Source organism: Theobroma cacao, chromosome 2 (assembly GCF_053813885.1).
Source record: "Theobroma cacao isolate CCN51 chromosome 2, ASM5381388v1, whole genome shotgun sequence".
Lineage (NCBI taxonomy): Eukaryota > Viridiplantae > Streptophyta > Magnoliopsida > Malvales > Malvaceae > Theobroma > Theobroma cacao.
This window is the reverse complement of record NC_142640.1, coordinates 4,032,013-4,051,169: the sequence shown is the minus strand read 5'-3', so window position 1 is coordinate 4,051,169 and position 19,157 is coordinate 4,032,013. Positions and strand designations below refer to the sequence as shown.

Below are 19,157 nucleotides of genomic sequence, written 5' to 3'. Positions count from 1 at the left end.
CGTTTCTTGACAAGTTGGTTGATTAGAACTGTGCTACCAGTTTGTACAAAAATTTATGAATCACAGACTTAAAACACTGCACAAAAAACTGACTTGGACACTGCACTTCTATTCAACAAGCCACAGGGTGATTATAAGTAGAAACAGCAACAAAGATAACACGTATATTTAGATTATACTATCAACTTAATCTAAATTATGGAACACTTGAGGAAAGATTGCAATCATCGTCACCCAGGCATCAATGCCTTGCGAAGACAACCAAAGCAGCCAAACAACCGTAAGCTCTTGAAATATTTTTTTTTCATTTTATTTTATATAAATAGAAAAATAAATTAAATTAAGTATTATTACATGACTACTACCAACATACAAAGATACCAACCCAACCAGTAGGCCACTTATTCCTTCCAATACCAAACAAACACCAATTGGAAGGTCAAGAGGCAGTGTGCTCAGGCTGTAGAAAGCCTTCTCAACTCCGCTTACAGGGTGCATCTGAATGGACTTCTTATCATGTTCAAATGAAAAAATCAACATAACTTCATACCTATCCACGCTCAACGCCCATCGACATTATTTATTCATTCAAGTGCTTCAATCATCTTCATCACCGAGTAACGCAAATGAAAATGGATAAAACTTGTAACCATCTCCCTCGTAGAATTTGTTCTGGAATTCAACCCAGTGAAGTCGCAATGCATGTAGGAAAGCACTAAGGGTTTCCATAACTAGCAACACACCAACGGTTGCAAAAATAAAGATGATGATGCCAACGATGAGGATGATTATATTGTTAAACCTGTAGCAAGCAAAAAGCACAACATCATCATGCATATCCACAGGCCCATGAAGTATAGATCTATAAACTCAGAGAACTCACTGAATGAAAAAGACTAAGAATTAAGGAGTCACAAGAGCAATATCATAAGATATAAAGTGCCTAGATTTGTTTTGCTCGGCTTGTTGAGCACATAAAAGTATAGATAATGTGCAAGACGTACCCCCAAGCAAGGAGAAGAACTTTCTCGTAGAACACAACTGACAACTCAGAATGAGCAAGACTGCATAAAGAAAAGAACAGGATGCAAATTGCAGTTAGGCTTTGCTAAGATCAGATAACATTCATATAAAAGAACACAAAGAACATATGAAGAAATGTGTAAATGACTAAAGCCTATCTTGTGGAACATATGCTAGAAGGTACAAAGCATTTCTCTATGAGGATCAGATACGTATGTCAAAGAAAACTCTGCCTGTGAGCACTACGCAGAAAAGAAAACTATTTCCTCATGGTTATTTCAACAAGTTTATACAATCACATGGGCTGTGCAAGCACAAAACAATGTTCATCAAAGACTTGATCTTTCTGAAACTCAAACCAAAAGTAAAATTTGGTAAGCATAAATTTCAATTACTAATGACATACCTAAGGGCCCATAATCGAAGGTATGAGGCTGTATTTGAAACTGCACCAAGCACAAACTCTATAGTATGTATGAGTTGATGCACAAAGACTTCACTAAACTCAAATTCCTCGTGACCATGACCATGGGAATCATTATTTGCCTCAGAATGGAGAGTGTCATCTGTGCTTTCAAGTGGTGTGTATGATTGGCCTTGATGCTGCTAATCAAACGGCATGTATAATAAGTGACGGAAAGAGGATGAAAATAATGCTTAAAACATGCTTAGCCAGAAATTCGGAGAGAGCAGAATAACATACATTTTCATGTTGTTTCTTTAGAAGAAAAGGCCTTGGTAATAGCATCCACGGCACAGAAACCAGGGCAAGTAATAATAGCACGAGCTGGAAAGAAATGCACAAGACAATAAGTTGGATGTACATTCCTCCAATGAAAGGTACTAAAATTAAAAATAACCGAAAAATGAAAGAGAAACAACCTGAACTGTTTTTTGGCCAGGAAAAAGCTGATTTTCACCCAATTCATCAGTAGGACTCAGGAACATGTAAATCATTACGTGGTACAAATCAGCTTGTGAGCCAGTGCACCATTTCACAATAATAAGGAGTGATAGATAGCCAAATAGGCTGTTCAAAAATATCATCTGGGGAATAAATTGAAACCTGGACAATATGCATGAGCAAATGCCACCTTTCAATTAGCAATCACATTAAAAACAGAGCAAGCTAAGATCTTGGTCAGCATATCAAACTTACCAAACGTTCAGACTACTACCAAAGAATGTTGCATTGAAATAACTCAAAATAATTCCAAGGTTCATCTGAGCCACCCCAAGAAGTATTGACATTTTCATCTTCAGAGAGTTCAGGAATGGCAGCTCACTACGGGTACCATGCCATGCAGGATCCACCCCAAATGGGTAAGTTTCACGCACCTTAATCAAACCAACAGTAGAAGCATCCCTGCAAAAAGGCAGTCAAAATGCTGTAACGGAAGTATACCATAATAGGAAGCTTATACAATATTTGGTATTATCACAAAGTCCAAGTGAAATACCGGCAAGTGAGATCACGACAAGCATAAGCTGAGCGACCAAATAACTCAAAGGGCACAGAGAAGAACTCATTATAGATCAAACCAGTATAAATTGAGAAGAGTGCCATCATCATAATAACATAACGACCACCAAAGGTCATTTCAGTGATATCTCCAAGTTTCTGCAGTTCCCAAGAAATATAATTTACTCAGGTTCCATCCATAGAGATAACTGACCAATACAGATAAAGCTTACAAACAGGGAAAACTAGCAGGTACTCATACTTTGCAAAATAACCCATCAAATCAAAAGCCCAGACATGGCAAGGTCATGTTACCAAAAAATCCATGATCTGATATTGTTCATAATACACATAAATGAGAACCCTATCAACCTTTGCTCTTCAGAGAAAAAGTTCAAAAGTCTTTGTAATATAATCCCATGTCACGTCTATTAACCACTTCATTAAAAAAAATATTTAAGAGATTCTGAACAATTTGTTATCCCAATTAAAACATCAATGAATCTTATTCCTTCAGCAGTTTAATAACTGATGAGACCTACAAAGAAGTAGCAATATACACAGCAAGTGAAAAGGAAGCTAGATATATAGCGAACTCTGACACAAATCAAAACATAAATAAGACAAATGGATGTATATTTCGAGAAATCATTATCCTTCAAGGTACAAATAAATATAGCATAAGTTTATAACTCAAATAAAAAACAAATTGAGAAAAATACCCAATGCAAGAATAAATATGTCCTCAAACTGTTTTCATACCAGCATATAAGCTGTATAAGTTGAAAACCTGATTACATCATCACAAGAAATTACCTGACTAGAAAGTTTCTTTTCCCGGACAATAAAAAATAATGTTGCAAGCAACAAGCATATTCCATGCCCCCAATCACCAAACATGACAGCAAAAAGGAAAGGGAATGTAATAATAGTGTATACACCAGGATTTGCTTCCTGATACTTTGCCACCCTGCAATTAAATGCAATAAAAAGCATTACAATTCTGTTTGTTACTGGCAAATTAACACATGCACATCGATGCAAAAAATACGGACAAAATACATACTTCAAAATAAAACACCAAAGCAAGAATCCAATAACCAGGTGAATTTACCACTAGGATATGAAAAACTGAATAGACAACAAGAACATAAAAATGTACAAATATAGGTCAAAATAACACAAAAAAATAGTGAACAATCTTTTCTTTGAGTTCAATAGTAACCTTAAATAATTTTTCAGGATCTTTACGAATGAATTAGGAATAGCTCTTATACCATGATTATCTATTTTCTGACCCTATGCAGCTTGGCAGTGAATAATTCATTAATCTAGCCATTAAATTATCACCCTAATATCAACAGGCTGTATTATAGATCTTATCCCTTCCAAAAATTGTTGCATTGAAGTACAGTGGTAAGCAACAGATAGAATGTCTGCTCCTAATTCCCTAGTCTGAAGGAGGTGAATACTCGTATTTAATCAAATATATTATGCTATATAAGCAGATGATCAAAAGGCCACATAAAAATGCACCAAATTCCTAAAAAGCATGTGCATGTTATAAAGTATATATAGCAATCAGGTTACACACACACACACACACACACACACACCCAAACACATATCTCAGAACACATGGGTGTCAATTTTATTGTGAACTTACCCATACGCATCAACAATTTCCTGAAAAGCAGAAGTAAATTTATTTGTGCGGAAGTAGGTAGGTGGTGATTCTCTTGTACTCAAGACCTGGAAAATGGCTCCAACTTGAGAGTTGGAATCAAATGCAGCCCGCTGCAATGACTCCTGAACCTGCACCAAAAATGCTCAAACTCATACATAAATAATCTACTACAACATTTCTCTAATAGATCATAGAGGCCAACCATAATTTCAGAAAGATCAGGATGCAACCAATTAAAACTTTCAAGCCAGGACAAAAAGAACACCTGTTGAAATGTAAAGCACAAAGGACAGAAAATTAATACCTGTTTTGTGGCAAAAACAGGGCTCCATCCCTCAGCCACAAGACACTTCTTTGTCACATCAAGACTAAGCATATTTAGAGTGTGATAGATTGATTTCTCTTTCTTCACCTTCAGGAGTTTAAGAAAATATAGTTTACTCACTGAACTAAATCCAAATAATTAAAACATCAGTTTATGACTGCAACAGTTCATTAGCATCTCAATACATCTCATGTGCAAGAGGTAAAATATAAGCAAATGTTACATAATTTATAAAAAAATGAGAAAAGATAATCAAGAAGTAATATAATTAAAACAGACCTTAAGGTTCCATTGCTCAAACTGGTCTCCAATAGTCCGCAACAAATTGTCCCGGTGATAAGATCCAGCATCTATGGTAGTTTTCAGCTCTGTAATTCTTCCTGAAACCTGAAATTTATAGTGATCAAAGAGATCAGTCAAACAAAAACACGTGGCCCGTGCAAGAAAAGATCTACATGCAAATTCAGACAATCTAATTAAAAGGGAATTGGACGGCCAGGAATGACATTGAGGAACAAGCATATGATGCTAAGAAACACCAACAAACAGCCAAGCATCAGTCTGTGAAACCATTAAGAAAGAACTTCGAAAGACAGTTACAAGCAAAAAATTAATCCATACCTCTGTTATCATCAAAGCCTGTTTGCCTAGGTCCTCAGCAAAAGGATAACGATTAGCTCCAAAAGCTTCACATATCTTGAGAATTTTGTTCTTTGCTCTTTCTCCAGAGTAGAAAACCACGAATACATTTTTCTCCATCTGCACATTGACATTCACAAATTAAAGACAACACAAAAACTTAGTACAAAATTAGACAACAATAATCTTCTTTTCATAAGTCCAAAATTCAGAAAACTACACCAGCTAAACAACATACATAAGCATGACCTGAGTGGATTACATAATAAATCCTACACCCAGAATGGTATTGTTCATTAAGCTAGAAAATTAGACCAATTTTAACATTCCAGCTCGACGAAGGGTCTGCTATTTGCATACATTCACATGTCCATGAACATACGCTCACATGCAAAATAATCTTTGCTTGACACTCTTTCAGAATAAGAAGTCGAAGGTCTTCAAATAAATGGTGAATTGTCTGCACAGCACATGATGAAGACCATGCATGTCTGATAACATAAAAGAACATAATAAACATTCTTTCATGCACATGTCTATGTGTATCCATCTGCGTTTTGTGATCCAAATAATGTGCAGTAAACACTACTTCAAATATATCATGCATGCCATAGTTAAATTAAGTTCTCATCCCTCTTCTTTACCAAAATATTCAAACAATTGGAGCAAAACTGCAAAAACAACTATCACCTTCTCTCCGGAAACAGGATCTGTGACAGGGTCCTCCACAGGAACCTGCTTGAGTAACACATTGCCCCTAGTAGCACGAAATAAAATCCTCTCAAATGCCATAGATTTTTCCCTAGGAACAAGGCCAGTGATGAACCCCAGCTTCACTTGCTTCGATAAATCAATTGTGGTTTCCTACAAAATAGTGAGGAGATTTTTATGAGTAAAGATATGACATGCTGGATAGTACAGCATACTGAAAGAAAGATGGTACTATACTTGGTCTTGTAATAAAGGAGTTTCGATGGATTCTTCACCCATTTGACGTGATTCCATTTCTCTCTGCTGAGCTACAGCACTGTGTTGAGCTGAAGCAAAAAACTCACCAGCCTAAACAGAACAAAAAAAAAAGAAATTTATGAAATCATTATAAAGATAGAGCATAACAAGCTGGAAGGAAATGAAACTTTGAAAATAGATATCCACCTGATTTTAGAGAGAGTGACAAATTTAAAAAGAAATACTTCACTTGCAAATGAGAGCAAATTGATATTTGAATTCAACTCCACTAAGAATATTTTCTAAAACAATAACATAATACCATATAAAACTCCGTTATTAAATTAATTCTTTATCTGATTGAACATCCAATAACAGTGTCTATCCAATTGATAGCTCAGTGTTTCAAATCCGAAATGTTTTACGCCTACAAACACATAATCTTTCACTGCAAGAATTAGCAACTTTAATGTCCATCTTTCATGTTATTGTTTCCATGATGTAAAGTATCAGTAGGAACTACGATGAGAACCTTGACAAAAGTCACCTGATTAGGGCAGCAAACAAAGCCATACCTTTTGCAAAACAAGCTTATACTCAACCAGCTCATTATAACTGCGCTGCAATTTTTCACCATTTGCATTCATTTCAATCAGCTCTGCCTCAAGCTCTCCAAGTTTCACCTAGCACATAACAAAGAAAAAAACAATTTGAGTTAAAGAATAAAATAAAGAAAGCATTTATTGACAATAGATGATGTACCTCTAAGTCATCCACATCGATGTCCCCGCGTGCCTCAGATTTTGTCGAAGGGGAGAAGCCTGCTTTTACCATTTGCTCCTTGAAAAAACGCATCTTGCGCGCCATCTCTCCACATTTTTTTATCTTCATGAGAAAGAGATGTTAAGAAACAACGACTCACCACCAGAATTTGAAAAATACTAAATGGCATATTTATGGCAACAAAAACATAACATCATAAAAATTTTTCAAGTAACTCATAAGAATAATCACAAGTGCAAGATATAATACTTCCCTTACAATAGAAAGGCAGTAAGGTTAGTTGATTCAAACCCAACATTTATCTTTCTAGATCCTAATATCAGTTGAACTCTTCTCATACTTGCTTAAATAAAAGCATGTGCTACAAAGTGCATGCAATGAATCAGAAACCAACTTTTTGGTTAAGGGATGGAGTATTATTTATCATCAACATTTTACAGCCAGTGATAGTTCTATTTTACTACTATATAATTTCCGAGTGTATATTTCACTTTCCAGAGTGATATAAGATGTGGAGCAGAAAAAGTAGAAGAAGAAGAAAGGAGAATGATCAGCAACTCTGGCCTGTTTTAAATGTGAATATATCAATGTCACTATTCATAAAGCAGAAAAGAAAATACCTGAGCAGCATAAGTTCGCTGAAATGGACTCTTCTCTGAATTGAGCTGTAATACATCAAACAAATCAAGAACATCAGTGTCAAATCTCCACCACTTGGTCCATCAAACCACAAAGAAATGTTTTACTTTTTCAAAAAAAAGAACAAGAAATAAATTGATGGGTAAAACCAAAACCCTAACAAACTGTTCATCAAAAGGAAATAAACAAAAACGAAAAACCGATCTCTACTTCAAAGAATTTCCGGCACATAGTTCCAGTCTAGGGTATTCCTAAACTACGATCAAGACTCAAGCGCCTAAATTAAAGTCAAAATTCTGAAGTGGAACCAAGTGAGAGTACAAATTTTGATAGAATTTGAGCATCGAAGAGTAGCATTACGAAGTGTTAACGAGTAAGAGAGTGTACGGACGTCTTTGAATTGGAGGATGCCGAGGTCACCGAGATAAGCGACGGTGAGGTGAGCGGACTCGATGGGGATGATGAGCTGGACCAACTGCATCGGCTCCGAACGGAACAGATCCATCGGCGGGCAGCATCCTCCACGGACGTCTCCCATTGAATCCTGACCGTTCGATTCTATTAATTTTCCTTCACAAGAAAGCACGCCGAGATCGATCTCTCAAGTGTTTTCCGTTTTTTTGTTTTTTTTTCTTTTTGAAGTCCAAATAATCAGCACATAAAAAAAAACAAAAACGCACGGTCAGGGGAAAGAGAGAAAGGAAGTTGGGGGGAGAGCGCTGCAGATTGTTTAGTGATTTCGTCTTCTACTTCCTGACCGCCACAAGTTTCCACGTAAGCCTTTCCTTTTTTTACCGTCAGAGTTATCTCATGATAATTCCTTTTTTTTCTTTTTTCTTTTTTTAAAAAAAGCTTGAAATCATAATGTCCTTGCGTATCGTGCAGAACATTTTTTTCTTTCTTTAAATTACAATCTTAGATCTTGGATGGTTTTGTTTTAAAAATATTTTTTTATTAGTCTTGCACATGTTCTTCTATATAAAATTAATGTTTCGGTAAGTTTATTGTTAACATGATAAATATCTTTGATGTATGGTGTTGAAACTTTGTTTTTTCCTTTGTTACCACCTACCTGTTAACACACTTAACGTGTTTGAACTTCTCTTTTGGCTTTAATTAATTAAAAGCGTCCAAATATTACTTCTTAGATTAGTCAGTTTTAAATTTTAATTTTTGAAAAATATGATCTTTGACCAATAAAAATAATTTTTTTATTTGATTTTTACTTTTTCCTAAAGAGGAATATAACTTTTTTTTTCAGCTGGAATAATCTACAAATTTAATAGAATAATCTGATAATGTTTCACGCTATAATAGTAATTCTATTTTTGGATGGCACGGATATACCCACCCAACGTATTGAGATGCTACTTTGGGTAAGCCATAAACCAATCAAATAATTAAAAAAGCTTTACATCTTTGCAATAGGTACCAGAGTTTGGACCGTTTGGTTGGCCTCTAAAGCCAACATATTTGAAGCTATGGTCGGAACTTGGAAATGGAGCCGTACGAGAAAATGTTAGCGGTCCGTAATTAAATTTTTACCGCGACTTAAAGGAAAAAGCGCCTAATCATGCTTTGATAATTCACTAACCCAACAACGTTAGCAGAGCAGATTAGATAAGCTGACAAACGACAACGTAGCCGGTTTCCTCGGTTGAACCTAAATCCTGGATTAGGTTCCCCTGCTCTTACTTGTCCAACTATTACATTATTCATTCTTTCAGATCCTCAAGCCTTTAACTCTCGCTGTTATATTTCTCACTTTACGTAAAACATTTATCATTAACCATTTACCGTTGAATGTGTATCCAAAGAAGAAAAACAATACAATATTGGTCCTGGATCAGGTTTGCACCACTTAATTTTATCGTTCAATTCAAGAAAACAACGTTAATTTTAGCACTATTAAAAAAAAAAAAAAAAGAAGACACGAAAGTATGAATTCTGTTTTTTCTAGCACTAGTTAAAGATATAATACATGTCACAATCAACAACTTAAATGACATACCTACCTAACAGGCTAACATTCAAGCATGAAGGTCAAGGTAATCGACAGGCTGAATGATCCCCCGAGTAAATGTTTTGCAGGGGCATCTCGCAAGGCTGCAGTTTTCAGTGAGCACGTTGGGCCGGCTATTTGTTTTGAACCAACAAGATTGATTTGGATTCATATTCCCTTTACACTGTCACCATGAAGAGCAGGCATTCATATTCATATTCTCTTTACACTGTCACCATGAAGAACAACAAATCCCTCGCTGGCTAGAGTTGCAACTGCGTTTCTTAGCTGAATTCACCAAAAAAGACAATGAAAAAGGTTCGCTCATCAGTTTGATTATTCTTTAAAGAGTCTGAGGAAGAAAGAGGCTGTAGATTCTCACATCATGGAGGTGAATTTCACTGCCAGAGCTCTGCTTCTTCAGTTCATCCAGTAACTGTAGGGAGTAAACCAGCACAGTGATCAATTAGCTGATTTATGGGACTAAACGAATGCATCCAGGTCCAAAGTCTACTACACCAGCTTACCTCTAACAATCGTACTGATGGTCCTCCAAGTTGTACCTTCTCCATTATTATGTTGCGAGTAGCTGATAATACATTCTCCCTCCTCATCCTTTCACTTGCAGAAACTCCAGTGGTGATAAGATCCATGTCAATAGTTCCTTTAGAGAGACAGGAAGTAAAGGAAGGCAATGGAAGCATTAATGAGATATTGTTCTTATAGGGAAAAAAGTGAATTGGGAATAAAGGAGCAGATTCGTGGCTGGAATATTACCAGTAGAGTGATCAGTTGCTGATTGCTGCATAGCAACTTCCAAAAGTCTAAATGCCTCAGCTACATCTCTCATTTCAACCTACAAATATCATAACGGAATTTCATTATTCTGTTCACAAGGAAAGCATATAAGCTGCTAAGATAAACGTTAGCTAACTAACCCATTCTGAGAAGCGAATACGAGCCAAGGCTTCACTGAGGCGTATCAGACTCTCAATTTGCCTTGGTGTTGCTGTTATGACCTGTTGACAAAACAAAATGCAGAAAGAGGAGGAGCGAAAACAAGTTAGCAAGGAGGGTATAAATCATAGTTGATCCAATCATCAAGATTTTAATTGCAATCTAAGGTTGCATCTGTCTACCCATCAATGATTATAAAGCAAAGGTCAATAATGAAGAAAAGAAGAGTAGGGGAGAGGAAAACCAAATGCATCATACTTTTTTACTACTTCCAGGGAAATTTCCTCTTTTCCTCATCTCAACATATCCTCGGGTTAACTCTTCAGCAGCTTCATCAGACAATTTTGGGTGAATATTCTTGCGAGCATAGCTCACATATGCCGTTAATGTGGCAAGATCTAAGACATCCTGCTCAGCAATCTGCAAGTTGTGGAAAGAAATCACACATGTAAACAGAAACCAGAGAAAAAGTTCCTAAACATGATAGAGCGTAACAGTTCACCAAACCTCTGTGTCCTCAAAATGTAAAGAAACAATATGCTTAGCAAGGCGTCTGTCTGTTTGTTCATCAGCCTTGTCAAGAATCAAGTAGATTAAATCAAATCTGAGAAGGGAATACCAATTAGAATGGGATTGTAGTTAATAATAACCACATAATAAGGATTAAGTACTTTCAAGCAACATCATACATAATTCTAGACATTGCCAAAACATAGAAGCTGTAACTGACAAACATGGTTTAAAGAAGGAACAGCAAAAGACCATGGAAGATAACACCTTCAATATTTGAAATTTGGTATCATTTTAAGGTTCCAAATCAAAAAAGAAAAAAAGCAAGGCAATGATTATATGGTAGTATCAAAGACCTTAGAACTAGCTCAAACTTCAACTTGCATGGCACTTGGCAACTGGTAGGTATCATCTTACCTGGACAACAAGGTTGGTGGCAGGTGTATGTTATCAATCACAGACAAACGAGGATTATAGCGCGAACCACTCGGATTTGCACAAGCCAAGACTGAAGTCCTTGCATTAAGAGACGCAATTATACCAGCCTTTGCTATTGAAACAGTTTGTTGTTCCATCACCTGGAAAATGGAGTACAGTCAAGCGCCATTGTCATAGCATGTACAGGAAGAAAGTGAAGAATGGTTAAAATGCAGAAAGGATTCTAAGTCCCGCGTATTTGGCATTCCCTCCTTGTGAAAATAACTTCTTCCTCCCAAGAGATAATAAGAAAAATAACAGAGCATATTCATGCAGATATCCTAGTATCTTGAACTGCCTTAAACTTAAGAAGAATCTCAAGCATTTGTAAACCAGTCAGCACCAACAATTTCTCATCTTCAACATTGGAGCATTGCAGAAATTGTGTCTTAATAAGAAAGGCAAAGCAAAACCAACCTCATGCAGCATGCTCCTTGCATTATCAGACATCTTGTCAAATTCATCAATACAGCAGATGCCTCTGTCACTCAGTACAAGGGCTCCACTTTCCAGAACCTGATGGTTATATCATAAGTGAGAATCAACCACTAAATTCAAATATTCCAGATAAATATATAGATAAGAAAGAGTAAGAAAAACATATCATACCGTTTCCCCTGTTTCAGGATCCTTGGTGACATAAGCAGTCAAGCCTACAGCAGAACTCCCCCTTCCACTGGTGTAAATGCCACGTGGAGAAAGCTTGTGTATGTACTGAAGTAGCTGGGACTTGCTGGTTCCAGGATCACCAACAAGTAGGATATTGATGTCACCACGGAAGCTAGCACCAGATGGCAACTTCAAAGCATTCCCACCAAAAAGCTACATTGACAACAAATAACTAGCAATTACTATCTAAGCAAAAAATATAGGTGTAATACCGCAAACAAGGCACATAGGGGATCATAAGTTACCCTATCATTTTACCTGGCAAAGAAGACCTTTCTTTACATCATCCAGCTCCCAGATGTTTGGCGCCAATGACCTTGTCAATCTTTCATATATATCTGGTTGTTTGGATAACTCTTTCAACTCTTCCACCTACAATTTTGAAAAAGGGTATGGTAGAAGAATACAATATAAATGAATTTTGCAAGGGAAGAATTGGCGTTATATTAGACCTTGTCTTCATCCAACTGAACATCATCCTCAATCCTCTGTGATTGTGAGCCATTATCAACTTCCATAGGATCCTCAGCCATCATTCTTGACTTATCAGTTTTCTTTATATGAAGACAATCAATGTATGTCTACAAGCAAAGGAAACAAAATCATTATACTCAAACCAAAACTTAATTGAAACGCTTGGAGAGCTACAGATCTAAAGAAGAAGAGAACACGAACCTTGAACAATGATTTCACAGTTCTTTGTGTCGGCCCTACTCTGACACTCATAGCCCTGTAAATCCCAGTGACCTATTTCAATAGAAGAAACGAGAACATTGAGCAAACAATTAAAACTGCCAGGATCCTACTTGATTTTACAGAACATGATATCATCAGGGTCTAACCTCAACCCTGTCCCCAGGTTTTCCAGCATCAACCAGCTTGTCATGCATCAACAAGCTCACTGTGTGTGGTGTCCCTCCTTCGGGGATCTCATCTGGTGTCTCCTGGAGCCTCACAATCTGCTTATCAGCAAACCTGATGTTTGGGCAATATGACCAATTAACTTTTCGTCTTACAATAACTCAAAAGCATAAACATTGAATTTCTAAGTCACCAAACTTACATACAACAGAAACAGGCTTAAGTTGAAATGAACTCAAAAATGCATATGCTAACTACAACCTACTTATAACATATAAAATGAGACAAAACTTTGCAGTAACATGGATTTAAAAATTAAGCACGTCTAACGCTACGCAAGTTTACTTATTACATTGATTTTCAGCTAAATAAATGATAGTATTTAAACTGGTAGTTACCTGCATCGATTGTGAACCAACGTCATGGAGTTCTTGGCAAGGCAATCTGGCTTCGAGCATGTCGTTGGCTCAGTTATTCGTCCTTATAGCACCAACAATCAACAAACAAATCCATTAGCAACATTTAATCTAAAAAATCAAACCAATAAAATGAACATCACAAAAGAATACCTCTATCCACGACAACAGGATCAGAATGGTACCCACAAACAATACACCTGAACACTGCTTCCCTAATCTCTGGAATTATCGAACTACATCGAATAACCATCCCCTTCAACGACACCATCTTCTCAATATCTAAACCAAACAAAGAACCCCAAAATCAATCCAACAAAAGAAACAAAATAAAACAACAACAACAACAATTTAAGGAAAATTAAAGAAAACGGACCAGATGGATTGAGATTTCTCATGGAAGTAGCGCTCTTAAGATTATGAATCCGAACTTGCACGTGTTTATCAAACAAAGGATTAATCAAACTAACGATGTCCATCAAAACGATGTCGAAAATCGCCAAAACCTCGAGGGGGTACCTCACCATTTTATTGTACAAATCAGAGTCGTAACTAAAAACATCTTGAGCATCAACGTCAATCCACTCTCCTTCTATTTCAAGCACTCTATGTATCAATCTCGTATATTTTCCTTCTCCATAGATATCATTGCTTAATTCTTGGGTTTCTCTGAAATGCTTGATGAACATTTGGATTGCATTTTTCACGTCTTGGACGCTAATATTGGTGCCCCAAACGAAGGTAGGGGTGGCCTCCTCCATGTCCTCGCCGCCATCAGAGGATGGTGGTGGGAAGTCGTCGGTAGAGGATGGGGTGGCGGCGGCGGTGGGAGTTGGGGATGTGGCTGGGCGGCGGCCACGCCTGGTGGAACGGGATGGGGTTGGGGTAGATGATGAATTGGCGAAGCGAGAGGGGTTTGGTGGTGGGGTTGCGGCGGCGGAGGAAGGAGTAGAAGTTTGGCGGAGGCCACGCCGCCGACGGTGGGCCGGGGAGGAGGTGTTGGGGATGGGGCTGGAAAAGGAATCATCGGGCGAAGAAGGACCTGCAAAGATTTAGATGTAAAAATAAATAAAAAACAGAAAAAAAATACTGTAAATTGTATAAATATAAAAAAGAAACATTAAAATTCTAAAGAACAAGAGTTACCGACTTACCGTTGTTGAAATTGACCGGAGAGGAATTGGAAGCCATGGCTAGAGAAGAAGAGAGGCAAATAGCGAGGGAGATTTTTTTGGGACTGCAGAGAGGGGATGTGGAGCTGGGAAGAAGGGAATCTTACTTGGCGGGAAATGATAGATAATTTTCGCGCCATAACTGATGTGGGCTTTCATGGGCTTGAATTTACAATTAGCATTCCGTTGAAGCGGAAGATGGACTTGATTGATAGCCCCTTTAAAATAAAAAAATAAAAGGCATAATCAGGCTTACATAGCCCATTGTCATTTGGGCCATGTTTTTATTGCCCTTGAAATTATAGTAATTTTTTTAGTGTAATTGTTTGACATCATTTTTTTGTCCATCTGATTATTTTCTTCTCCTTTTTTGGTAAAAAAATGACTTAATTTTTTTAAAATTATTGACCTTAGTTTAAATCTCATTCCCTTTTTTTAACCATTTACTTAATCAACAAATTTAATTTGAACTTATTTTTTATTAGGATATGTGAAGAATATATATATATATATATACCTCACCATATTTCATCAATTGAAAAATTTACTTATACATTAGTTTTTTTGTATAGGTGTAGGGTTTTTCATCTCTTTTTTATCAAAGTGTAGTGTTATTCCAAATACTATAGATAGAATAGATAAGACACTTAAATATCATATTGTACAAGAAGAGATTTTTGAGAAACTTATAAAGTAGGTGTTATTTATCTTATTAAGTTAATTTAAAAAAAAAAGATAATGACGTGTGACAGTATTAGAGTTGCCCAACTTAAACTTAGACATATGCCTAGCACCTTCAAAGGGAGGAAGACAGAATGGTTGATGGTAAAGAGGGCGTTATTGGATTTGGTGAAGAAGAATGTTATGTCAAGGGTTTAAGAGGAAATAGATATAGTATTTCAATTACACATTGAACAAACAAATGCAAATAAATAATTATAAAAAATTTATAAACGTGAACGTTACACATTTCATAAAATTAATATTTTAGAGAAAATATAATAATTTTGTGTCAAATGAGTCTAAATTTATATACTTTAAGTAAAAAACATGAGCCTTCAAACCCTCCAACGCCCAAGGGGGATACACATAAACATAAATCATTAACACAACCATGGGTTGGACATAAAACCAGCGGTTAGCCAATTCCACAGAGTTGTGGTTGCCATCTGCCATCTGCAGCCATCAAGACGTTCAAAATTTGGTAGGTTGGTTTCTTAAAGAGCTTTGAGAAATAAAGAAGATTTTCAAAACGATCTGCATTAACCAAGATTTTGAATTGTTGGAGATACTATGTAGATTGCTTTTCTCATCAACTGATTTCACTGAAACCCAACCTGCTGGAGCAGTAAACAGGAGGATTGCAATAATACACCAATGGTTGGCTTGTTGCTGTAAAATTAAAGGAGAGAAGTGACAAGCAAAACAAGGAATGCAAAGGAGAGTGCGTCCTTTAGACTACTCAAAGCCCTACGACTAGTCAAAAAAAACAAAGCCAGGCCTATCTCTCCCCCACTGAACCAGTAAAAAACTATTCTAGTAGCAGAATTTAGTATCATGTATCCGAATTTACTACAGCAAAAGGCAATCGATGGAGTAAGAAATGATCTCACTCTTGCTGTAGCATAGCAGCTTTGTATAGGTTAGGGTTACCACTGTTAAAAAAAAACCTAGGGTTTGTAACATTTTCTTTGACCCTTGGTTTCTATCAAGAATTTAGCCTTTTGAAGGCCATAATAAAAGTTCAGTCCTCCCTGAATGGCTGAATCACATCACATTTGAGAGGTGTCAGTGTATGACAATTTTGCTTCTGGTAAGTGGTAACTGTATTTAGATTGAGTAGCTAGGAGCCTTTCTTTTCATGGAAATTAATTAAAAGAAAAATTAAGAAAAAAACAGTAAGGTAGAAAACCTCTTGTCATGATTTGTTTTGCCAACCATAGAGACTCTGTTGATTTGTTTTCATTGCCAAAAAAAAAGGAGCAACATGTCACCCTTATTACATATCACATAGATGAAGTTATTTCAAAGTCTATTTTCTGGCATGAAAAAGTTGTCTGCCCATAGGATTAGACAGTCGACAGCATTGAAACTGCTTGAAAATATACGTGAGTTGATCGAAAGAGTTAAATCAAGGTGGAAATTAATTTTTAACCATATTTGAGTCCAACAGGGATGGATTATATGCATGCTTTTCAAGGTAAAAATTTGCTAATTGTTTGCCATCATAGCCAATTTGATTTTAACCCTTAATTTCTGGAGTCCATAGCCTAGTTCATCGAGATTCGAGAGATGATCAGCTCATGGCTGAGTGCGAGTCTGTAACTAAGACTCTGCTGCTACTATCTGTTTCATTATGGAAGCAATACAAATTTGGTATTGTTAACTTTTTCCCTTTCTTTTCTCTTTAAGTTTCCCAATCTTCACATGTCACATTCACATACTTTCCACGTATTTTATCGTATATATAGATAGATACCTTGCTCATCGTTTTAATTTCCTCCAAGTGTATGGTGATGATCATTACAGGACCATAATAAAAAGTTGGACGTTATCACGATAAATTAGAGATCGAATAGATAAGAAATAAAATGTCTCATCTGTATAACTTTCTGGTTTACTTTCCTCCAATTCCAAAGAGCTAAGATAAGACCTTATCTTTATTTTCAATTTTTTATTCTATGAGAGAGGCATTCATGCCAAACAATATCTATATACTATTCTTCAGGCTACAACGTACAAACCCATATGGACAAAACAAGTACAAAGACGAGTGCAATTAAGGTGTGATGCAACCGCGTAGTACGTACACCCTATGGGGATTCATTGAAAAACAAAAACAACCCTACACCCATACGGAAGAAAGGAATAAGCAGAAGGAGGAGGAGGAGGAGGAGGAGACATGTTTAGTTGACGAATTTAGGAAATTCAAAATGCAGGAAAACTATCAATGAACCCAAAACTAAGCACCACATAGGCCTAATGTTTGATTCTTAACATGAAATATTTCACCAAGGCATACCATACCAACATATGCTTTGCTTTTGCTTTAGATTCTTTAACAAATTTTATAACACTAATTAATATCTACAAAAGCATGTGCATGAAAACCTCGATTAATTAAATTTATTGCACCAGAACACTTGGCTTGGATGATTATTGTACGTACATAACCCTCATATTCGACAATCAATCTTTTCTTATTCAACTAATAAACCTTAATAAATCCTGAAAGGAAAATTTCTAAATACATTAAAAAAATCTTTAAAAAACATAAAAATAAATATTCATGTTTAATTAACAGCAATAACTTTAGTAGAATTAGAGTCACTTATTTCAATTGGACCAAAAAAATAAAGCAGTTTGCCTTTCTATCTGCGTTCATAGTTAAGAATATGCTCTTACACATCAAATTTATCTTTAGCATAACCATTCACATTAAATTTGAATTTAAAAACAAATCGATGGAGCCAACCGTACTATGTCTCACCTTTTCAATGAATTTACTCCAACTTGTAATCAATAAAGAAAATCTTGCAACCATTATAGAGAAAGCTGTACATATTCCTCATATATAGCTTATATAGCAATGAATGTCAATCTAATTAACAAAGGAATGCTTGTCATTTCTTGCCACTTTGTCATGATCAATCATGTTCAACATAAATGAATATTACATGAGTAAAACAATCTTGTATATTATGTCATAAAAATTTAGCAGCAAAAATTGACCTTTGACAGGCTGAGGCTAGTCTTTGGGCACATTAGTTCTGACTTCTGATAGCATATATAAAAAAAAAGAGAGGGGCAAATGGCAGAGAATGTGATCATCAGTTTAAGTTACTAACTATCTACTCTCAAGAACTGTAAGGTTTTAATCTTTTATACCAACTTATGAGAACTGATCAAGTGTGTAAGCAATCAAGGTATTCTAATATAGTAAAATCATGCTTTTATAATGTGCACCCAGTATATCTTCCTGCAGAAGTTTTTGATTTTTTCCATCTCTTTCTACTACTGTTTTTCTAACTATAATAGGAAAGCCATGCAGAACCTCACCTGAGGGTGGAATCCACTCCATAACTTTCTGAGGGAGTTTGATTCTAGATGCATTTAAGCAGAATAGAACCATTGCAAATATAATGACTTTTGTACCTGGTTCTCTTTCAAGTACAAGGATATATTCCATTTCTTTTTGTCATTGAGGGCATCAATCTTTTCCTATAGTTAGTGTGATTGTGTCTTTAATTACCATAAAAAATCAAGCCTGAAAGCTTATGCATTGCTTTCTAATTAAAGTTCATTATCACCTAAAATCCATAAGATGCCACCACAGAGTCTTTTTTACCTTGTAAACCATAAATTATTCATCTCAAGAGCTTAGCTTAAGCTTTATAGCCATAGCTAGGGGCGATTCCCATGCCACAATTTCGATTAAATTAATTAAGATGTGAGCCGCACCTAACCAGGATTATACTATATAGTATTAGACGCAGAGAAAAAGAGTTCATAAAGTTTGTGCAATGCATGGGATAAGAAAAACAGACTATAATTCTAAACAAGAAGTTAGAAGATATGCGTACGACA

At 36.1% G+C, this 19,157-nt stretch overlaps 2 protein-coding genes across 3 annotated transcripts; both read right to left on the bottom strand.

Annotated features, from left to right (window-relative positions):
- Positions 1 to 286: 286 nt before the first annotated feature.
- On the bottom strand, positions 287 to 8,260 carry VHA-A2 (vacuolar proton ATPase A2). 2 transcript variants are annotated; one of them, XM_007042012.3, is made up of 18 exons: positions 7,898 to 8,260; positions 7,488 to 7,532; positions 6,847 to 6,969; positions 6,660 to 6,767; positions 6,085 to 6,195; positions 5,827 to 6,000; positions 5,119 to 5,256; positions 4,777 to 4,884; positions 4,477 to 4,584; positions 4,152 to 4,300; positions 3,302 to 3,455; positions 2,484 to 2,644; positions 2,183 to 2,389; positions 1,906 to 2,089; positions 1,727 to 1,810; positions 1,430 to 1,629; positions 1,005 to 1,064; positions 287 to 802 (listed from the first exon to the last, which is right to left on the bottom strand). In XM_007042012.3, exons 1-18 carry the CDS (start codon positions 8,042 to 8,044, stop codon positions 598 to 600), a joined length of 2,466 nt encoding a protein of 821 aa, XP_007042074.3. In that variant the 5' UTR covers positions 8,045 to 8,260; the 3' UTR covers positions 287 to 597. The 2 variants fall into 2 exon arrangements, with proteins under 2 accessions (XP_007042074.3, XP_007042075.3); XM_007042013.3 differs by having other exon boundaries at positions 1,430 to 1,626; positions 7,898 to 8,259.
- A 1,069-nt stretch (positions 8,261 to 9,329) lies between these two features.
- MCM4 (Minichromosome maintenance (MCM2/3/5) family protein) lies at positions 9,330 to 14,647 on the bottom strand. The gene is made up of 18 exons (XM_007042011.3): positions 14,553 to 14,647; positions 13,775 to 14,440; positions 13,552 to 13,680; positions 13,381 to 13,462; positions 12,964 to 13,096; positions 12,797 to 12,868; positions 12,574 to 12,702; positions 12,380 to 12,493; positions 12,062 to 12,274; positions 11,870 to 11,968; positions 11,393 to 11,553; positions 10,973 to 11,069; positions 10,724 to 10,885; positions 10,447 to 10,527; positions 10,286 to 10,364; positions 10,036 to 10,172; positions 9,891 to 9,944; positions 9,330 to 9,796 (listed from the first exon to the last, which is right to left on the bottom strand). Exons 1-18 carry the CDS (start codon positions 14,587 to 14,589, stop codon positions 9,722 to 9,724), a joined length of 2,520 nt encoding a protein of 839 aa, XP_007042073.3. The 5' UTR covers positions 14,590 to 14,647; the 3' UTR covers positions 9,330 to 9,721.
- Between the last annotated feature and the right edge of the window lie 4,510 nt (positions 14,648 to 19,157).